Genomic DNA, 8,902 nt, shown 5'->3' with positions numbered 1-8,902 from the left:
CAGCAGATTTCAGCTTGCTTTCAAGATCAAGTTGTAATCTACTCGCTTCACCCTTTCCTTTAGCTACACAATTGAATGCATTCTTTAGTTTCCTTGACAATTCAAACTTTTTAGATTCTAAAAAAGTCATTTTTCTTTCCATTTTGGACATTTGAGAAACTAAGGCAACCTTTAGTTTCCTTGACAATTCAAAAATTTTCAGATTCTAGAAAAGTCATTTTTCTTTCCATTCCAGACATTTGAGCAACTAAGGAAACCTTTTCATCTTGAAAGATGTCAAAATTACTGCTCAAAAGATCCCTCTCAGTAGTTAATTCATTAAGGGACTCAATCAATACTGCAGCCAAGCCTCACAATTATTTAGAAGAATAAGTATTCAAGTTCTGTTTAAAGTTATCAAGAGTTACCTCTTCATCATCTGACTTTGCGATGAATGCAAACAATGAATTGAATGCATCTTCATCATCTTTAATAACCAGGCATAGAAACATCTTCAGGATGTTCAGATTCCTTTAATTCACTTAAGTAGATGCCCAAAAAAGCTAGGGCCTTCTTCACTATCTGATCTGCTGCATCTCTTCTTTTGGATTTTTCAAGGACCTAGTCCCTCTTATTATCCTTGTCACCTCCAAACTTTACATAGTCTTTGTATTTCAATTTGTGCATGGGACAATATCTAATAAAGTGTCCTTGTTTGACACACTTATAACATAGATCAGTAGCAATAGCTGACTTACATGAGTTCCCTTTCTTCATGAATCTTTCTTGCTTTCTCACTATCTTCTTAAACCTGTGAGTCAGATATGCCAGGTCTTCATCTTCCTTACTAGCATCACTAGGAACAACCTTGAGTGCTAGAGATTTATCATTTTTGTTTCCTTATTAAATAAATCTTGTTGCTTGTTGAGCTCATGAATTTGAAGATTACAATTCAACTCATCCATGGTGAGGGTTTTCAAATCCATTTTGCTTCAGTAATGGCATCAACCTTGCTTTTCCAAGATTTTGAAAGTACCCTCGACACCTTTCTGATTTGTTTACTAGGATGAATAGGTTCTCCCAAATACCTTAGTTCATTTGTAATAGAAGAAAGCCTAGTATGCATCTCATGGATAGAATCACCTTCCTTCAGAGTGAAATTTGCATATTGGATGATTAGCATGTCCAGTTTTGACTCTTTTACTTGAATAGTACCTTCATGAGCAGTCCTCAAATAATTCCAGCTTTTTTTTGTTGATTCACAAGTAGAAATCATGTTGTATTCATCTGGTCCTACACCACAAACAAGTAGCTTCTTTACTCTATAGTTCTTCTTCACTTTCTTTCTGTCAGCTTTATTGTATTTCCTTCTTGTCTTTGGAGAAAGTCTAGTAATCTAGTATTATTTCACTTCATTCATAGGAACATGTGGTCCATATAATGTAATGTTCCATAATTCACTATCTTCAGCCATAATATAATCATACATTCTAGTCTTTCACCAATCATAGGGCTGACCATTAGAACTAGGAGGTCGAGATGTTGATTGTCCTTCTTCTAGATTAGTAGGAGCAGTCATTATCACAAGATTCATTCTAGGTGTTAACCTTATAAAGAGTCCTATTCTGATACCAATTGATGGCATATATGCTTCTACCAGTAAACTATTGATCTGGTCCCTTACCACAACAACAACAGTAAAGAACAGAAAAGTAAAAACACACGTGTTTTATGTGAAAACCCCCTTTCTCAAGGAAGGAAAAAATCACGGCCTTTCTCATATGATTTCATCCAGATTCTATTATCAAACAAGGAGAAAAGAATGATTACAACCTCTTGCAATTTTAAGAATTAAATTCTTAATCCCTTTCCCCTTTCTAAGACACCTGGAATCTTTAATCATTAAGCAACACATCTGCTACACACTACATCAACTAATTCTAGCTGATATAGACTTCAATAAAAACTCATCCTAGCTAACTCTAGCTACGGACCTCTAAATGAGAAACAAACAGATTCAAACAAATACCAGACTTCTTTATAGATTAGGTCCTGGTTCACAAGAAATGAGAAAAGAAATAAAACTTACAAACAACACACAATGATAATTTTGAGCTCTATTGATGTTCCTTCGTTTCTGTTTCTTGAGAGTGAAAGTGTTTTTTCCTTCTTGGTTGTGTGAGAGATGAATTATTGAAAGCTTGTTTGTGCCAATACAGGTAAGACATAATATAGAATGATTATGTCCTCTTGGAGTGATTCTATTGACCAGGAGACCTGTCACACTGACATAGCTCGAGCACCCACCAAACGGTTACATCAGTATACTATTTGTCGGCTGTCACTTTTATTTGCACACAATAATTCGATTCTAACATATGATCAAGTCCCATATCAGATCTCAGTTTGTCAAATCATCAAAACTACAATCTAACAATTATCATGGTCAATAATAATATTAGGAGCAAATTCAGTCATAATAAGGCTTTGAGAGTTTTGTCACCTCTTGTGGTTATAAATGTAAATAAGTTCCTCATAAATACCACTTCAAAAATCAACATATAAATTTACCTCTTTATTCTTCAATTCTTTTCTAAAATGAAGAACTGTTAGTATATTAATAAACCAATGAATAAAGTTGTTAAGAGTAAAACAAACCAATATGTTTATCTCTTGATGTAACACATATATACTAAAACAAATTATTAGTATAAGAGAAACTTCTGAAAATTCTAATGTGTAATTCCTAGTGCCTCGTGTAATAATCTGAATAACCATTTATGTCATCTCAATTTTGCTTCTAACGCAATTAATTTTTAACATAGTAATTTTCAAGCCACTCTCTTTACCTTAAGCAACCACTTACAAAATAACAAACAAGCAAGTGAATAACAGGAAGAAAAAAAACAGAACTTGTTCCTGCTCGCAAGTATTTCAGCTACAACTCTTTCGTGAAGTTCTCCAACTTTTACAGCATGTTCGTGCTGATAACGTGTTGTAAAAGATGAACAATATGGAACAAACAATATATAAAAGAGATGTGGAGAGTAGACCGTAGAGATCATCTTATTTAAGTGTCTCCACAATAGTGAATGACAATCTTATTTATAAGTTGAGTTATTATTTCAAAAGTCATCATATTAAATGTCTTAATTAATAGATATATTTTTATTCAAAATGATTCATAGAAAGATTTAAATATGGAGTGATGAGTTTTATTCTATGTTACATTTAAATAGCATACACATTAAGAATAAATAATTATGAAAAAGTTCATTGAATATCAGTTACAACTCTTGAACTTCCTAATATAGTCAATGCCTATTAATTAAAGTACCAACTTTTAGAGTCTTGGGAGAAAAAGTCAGAGGCCGTGATTCGATTTCCATGAAAGTATGTAACTTTGTAGCTTCATATGAATTCTCGATGAATATGCAAGATACAGGCTTAATACTACAGAGGAATGTCACTACTGCTCTTTCTCTTTATTCATTGAACATTAATGTATTTGCTTCACAGACGTTACTATATCCTTCCTCAAAGTTTACAGGAGATGTAGCCTCAAATTATCAAATTATTTGACCTCATGATATCAGTCAAAAAAACAACCTTCCAACCAAGTCACTGAAAAATTGTTTATAGTGTTAGTGTAATACAAGTTAAATCCTAGTATATGAAATACTTATGACATAACATATACTGTGTTGCTCCATGTACAAAAATGACCACCGAATATTAAATATGCCTTTGCAATAATTATACTTCAAGATTCTTCATCTGCTTCATAGTCTTCAAGATCTTCTTCATCAATAGACATTATTTTAGATACACCTCTCCTAGAACTTCTTATTTTAGGAGTCTTTAATCCCAACCTTGACTTCTTGTTTACATCGTGTCCCACTTCATCTTCTTTCATCAAGTCACTAGGCGGTAAGAAACAGTCAGCGGAGAGTCCCTTTATGTTAAAATCGACTTCTTCAATAGTCCAAACTTCTTCCATCCTTGTCCTAGTGTGTCCTTCAGTGTTCTCACCAAACCTGAACAAAGAAACAGAGGTCCTGCCAGCATGTGCAATATTAACACCATCTATCGTTCGATAATCGAGGATTAATGACTCCATTGTTGTTTCCCAAAATACATCATTTCCCGGAGCTTTAATTCTTAAAAGATGAGTGTCTTCAAGCTGGAATAAGAGGCCTGTTCTTTGGCTGAAGTAGCCCCACACAGTGTGCCTCATTACCTCAACTTTGCTGCTGCTTCTTTCTTTCAGAGTTGAGGGCTCTGCTTCAAGCTTTAGTACGAAGCAGTCTTCTTCATTCACTGTCTTCTCTCCAATACAAATGGACGTGGAGAATAAATTAGCAACGGATTTGGGATCAAGACCCTGTTCACATCATTAAACTTTCAGCCAGTTAGTTCATAGATTTTTATTAAGAGAGTCAAATATGAAAAAAAAATACGCAAACAAGCCAAAGGGCCAGGGGAGGGGAGAGGGGATGCGGAGAATATACTTTTAATCTTGTATGAATATACAATATAATTTTTCACTGAACCTTGCCTTGCCCCTACCTAGCTCCAGCCTCGAGTTCATACATAAACAAAATATTAAACATGTTTTATTTCTTTATACAAATATATAAATAAAAACTCTATAGCATGGTATGAAGGGCCAGGGGAGGGGAGAGGGGATGCGGAGAATGGTACCCCGCACACACATATTATGTGGAAGACTTTCATCAATATCACCAGGCAGTAAATTTTGATACTGAATATTATACTCTTCAATATTATCTTCTATTCGTTTTGGGTGCTTTTAGTCCAAGAATTTGGCCATCTTCAGAAAATGCTGACTTCTAGTCATGTTATCTATCTACCCTTATAAAATACACTAGAGAAAATGGAAGGGATTCCCAACGAACGAATAATTTTAAGTGGAAAAAAGGTCCACATTTGCTTTTTCATTCAAAATTATATTATCTAATTTTGTGCTGCATATATCTATTCATTCATATTCTTGCCATTGGCAATTATGTTATATTTTCTCTTGTCATTAGCTCCATCACAAAATGAATAAACTTCAATGTTCAAATTCTAGATAAAAGTCAAATTTACCTCTTAAAATTAAATTAATACTATTAGGATTTCCCTAACATAAATGTTGACTTTTTCGTGTAGATGCCAGATCATAGAGGTTAAGGCTAAGATGTGTGCACATTCATAACAGATGTTAATTGGAGTATTGATTAAAATCAATCATTGATTTGAAGGACAACTCAGGTCGTCATAGGAATATGGCCCCAAGAAAGAAAAAGAAAAAGTAAAAGCTGTCATGACCATATGGCAATGAGCTTTAACTTTAAGTAGTAAAAGTAAAAAAATACAAATACCAAAGGAATTTTGATCATATTGACGATGATTTCACACTTCCCAAGTTCCAATTAAAGTGATTAATTAAATATGAGGCCCCACAAAGTGAAAGAACATGCATGGTTGTCAGTTGGAGCAGTCAAAGAAGTGATGTCGCCCTTCCCCACTCATCATGGGGCAAAGAACACAATGCTCGCTACTTTATTTGCCAATTATTGTCCCTTTCAGAAGAGGGCTCGAGTTTATGGTAAAAATATTCACTTCACTTGGTAATTGAAGTATTAAATCATCACCAACAAAAGGAGTTACCATTATTCACGGATTAAATAAAGTAAGAGAAGGCTGGTAATTTTTATTTGAAATTAAGTGACTACATTGATTTTGAAAAGAATTTTTAATATTCATGTAACATGTTTAACAGTTTAACATGTTATTTTCTCTAACTCTTCATGTGGTGCACTTTTTTTTTTTCTCCGTCATACTTTCGTTATTTTGGACTAATATAATTTTTCATTAATAAGATTACTTTTAATTACAAAAATATGTATCAACTTATTTTCTGCCACAAGCTTAAAAAGTTCATTTGTATATTTGAATCTAAAATACTGTCATATAAATTGGAATGAAAAAAAAACAATTTTTCAGGTTATACTACAAATAAATAAAATTATATGGAGTATTTAAGTTAAAAAAAATTATACACCACAATGCAAATGCAGTTCAAGATAACGTAAATACCTGTAAGGAACGACGAAGAGGCCTTGCAGGACCACGAGAAGCATGGGAATGATGCCATGGAGTTTGTCTCCAAGCCACCTTACCATCACTTCCAGCACTTATTTTACACCCTGAAACTACCAACTCTATGCTCCACAGGTCAGGTCTCTTCTGCCACAACACGAATCCTCCCATTTCTCCACTCCCATTTTTCACACTCTTGATCTTCATCATATTGCCTTTGTTCAAACCCATACCATCTCCCGCAGTAAACTCAGACGCCAGCATCATTATCTTTCCCATTGCGTACATACTATCAATGGAATTCAGAGCACCTTCTCCCCCTGCTGCCGCTATGTACTGTTGTACTATATATTTCGCCATCGAAGCCTCCTGAATAGGTTGAAGATATAATTAAATAAATAAGACGTGTCATTTCTAATATATTTACGCTCTTAGATGAGAGTATCATAGATTTTGGGTACAAATTGTGAGTCAAAATATAAAGAAACAAACATACAAAGATGATCAAAATGAACAAACATGATAAGGCCTGTTAATTAAGGAGATTGTTGAAAATGTAATTCAAATAAAGAAAAATATATGTTATGTTGTTTAAAATATTAAATTTTAAAATGAAATGATCATATAATTCAGCGCTTAACATTTTCTTTTAACCAACGGTAGAATTAAAATAAAGAATTGTTAACTTACGATGGGATGATCATTGATCTTAGTGTTGAGAGAGTGTTGAAAGCGGATAGGATGAGGGATTAAGGGAGCACCAACGACGCCAAGCAAAAGTTGAATTTCAGCATCTCGGCTACCAAATACGGAAGCAGCTGACTTGTCGTCCTTGTGATATTTCATGTTCTGTCGTGTCCTATGAGCAAACATTTCTTCTGGGATGGGCACTTCCAGCACTGTTTCCAGCCCATCTTCTCTATCCAAGTTTGGGCACATTGTCCTCATCTGGATATAGAGAGAAAATAAAATGATTCTGATGATCAATGATTGTTATGGAAGAGAAATGGGGTTAGAATTAAATGACAAAGAACTTATTTTTGTGTTGATGGGGTAGGGGGGTCGCTTTTAGGGGGTTAGGAAGTGAGAAAGCAACTAGTGGAGTACTAAAAGAAAAGATTCTTGGATTCAAAAGGATTTGGGAAAAGGAAAAAAAAAAGACAATTAATTTAATTTGAAACTAAGGGAGGGCCAACCGACAGTGGACGGCCATCACCCGACGTGCTTTACGACGTGATAGCACGCACTTATGTCTCTCTTTTGACTGTTGGTCGAAACATTATAAGGGGATTGAGGAAAAAGAATAAAGGAAAAAACAGTGAGTCTAGATTGTGTGTCTTTCTCATGTTCCAATTATTAATGCTATCATTTACCATACAGAGGCACAACTGCAGATGAGGGGGTTAAAATAAGTTAATAGTCACAACTGAAAGTTGATCCCATATACATGTACTTTTTTAAATTCCTTTTGTCATTACAATGGAATTTTTCTTAATGCTAATGAGATACATCAAAATAATTTCATCTATGCGTTTTTTGACAAAGAAGATTTAACTGATCGCTCTTTGAATAATCTCTCTCCGGCCACTACTAATTAGTTTGAGCTGCATTTGTAGTTGTGAAATCTGCAATTTTGTGTGTAAAGTTCATTTAGGGTATGTTTGTAAAGCCACCTGAAATTGGAATTGATGTAATTACTAGGGTAGTAATTACTAGCCTAATAATTATACAGTCTAGTTTGTTTGTCATATTGTAATTTCAGTGTAATTAAAATTGTTCTGTTTGGTTGCACAAGTGTAATTACAAAGTTATATTAAATTTTAAAAATAAAAGTTACCATTCTAAATTTAAAATTTATATTAGACAAATAAGGATCTTTATAAATGATATTAAATTAAATATTAATCAATAAACATATGTTATTAAGTAATATTATAAAAAAATCTACTTATATTTTTTAAATTAGTATATTTTAAATAATTTAATCAAATATACTAAAAATATAAGATTTTTATGAACATCATGAAATGCATGTTTGATAAAAATGTTAATATTATAAATATAATGTCATAAAATTATTAAACATTTGACAAAAAAATAATCCATCAAGTTTAACTAAAAAAATAAATGTTTTGCAATGTGAAATATCAAGTCAATAGTACTAAAATAAATAAAATTAAAAATATGACATAAATTCTAAATTAAAAACAAAATTAACACAACGTACATAAATATGATATTAAAAATTAGAATACTAACAAAATTTATTTTTAAAAAGAAATAGAATAATAAATAAATAATATGAAAAATTGCATGGAATGAAAAAGTAAAGGTTGAGAATGAGAATGAGAATGAAATGAAATATGAATAATAAAAAATATATATTTAGAAAATATTAGAATAATAAAAATATATTTTTTAAAAAATAGTAGAAATAAAAAATAAATTAAAATGAAAAAATATAAATATAAATAAAAGAAGAATTTTAAAAAGTTTTATGTAATTAAATGATGTAATTACACCAATTCTTTACCCTTCCTTGGAAATTGAAAAGCATAAATACTCTCCTTCAATTACACTCAATTCCTCTCTTACCAAGTAATTCATTGATCTACCAAACATATCGAAAAATATAATTACATCTAATTACACCAAATCTCAATTACATCTGGCCTTTAAAGTATAAATTTCGACTTCTTTTGGTTTCCTAGAAATAAGTATGAATGTGGTAGTCAGTAGTCCGGCCCCTCTCTTTCAGCTCAGTAGCTTGCAAACAGAGTTCAAGTTGAACTGAATTAGCAAATAACATTCTATA

General features: G+C 32.4%; 1 protein-coding gene across 1 annotated transcript; it reads right to left on the bottom strand.

Annotated features, from left to right (window-relative positions):
• Positions 1-3,571: 3,571 nt before the first annotated feature.
• On the bottom strand, positions 3,572-7,263 carry LOC129896649 (uncharacterized). Its single transcript, XM_055972583.1, has 3 exons — positions 6,778-7,263; positions 6,085-6,456; positions 3,572-4,363 (listed from the first exon to the last, which is right to left on the bottom strand). The coding sequence occupies exons 1-3, from the start codon at positions 7,033-7,035 to the stop codon at positions 3,743-3,745; spliced, it is 1,251 nt and encodes a 416-aa protein (XP_055828558.1). The 5' UTR covers positions 7,036-7,263; the 3' UTR covers positions 3,572-3,742.
• Positions 7,264-8,902: the final 1,639 nt, after the last annotated feature.

Source organism: Solanum dulcamara, chromosome 7 (assembly GCF_947179165.1).
Source record: "Solanum dulcamara chromosome 7, daSolDulc1.2, whole genome shotgun sequence".
Classification (NCBI taxonomy): domain Eukaryota; kingdom Viridiplantae; phylum Streptophyta; class Magnoliopsida; order Solanales; family Solanaceae; genus Solanum; species Solanum dulcamara.
The sequence above is the reverse complement of the archived record's forward strand: the minus strand, read 5'-3'. Positions and strand labels throughout refer to the sequence as shown.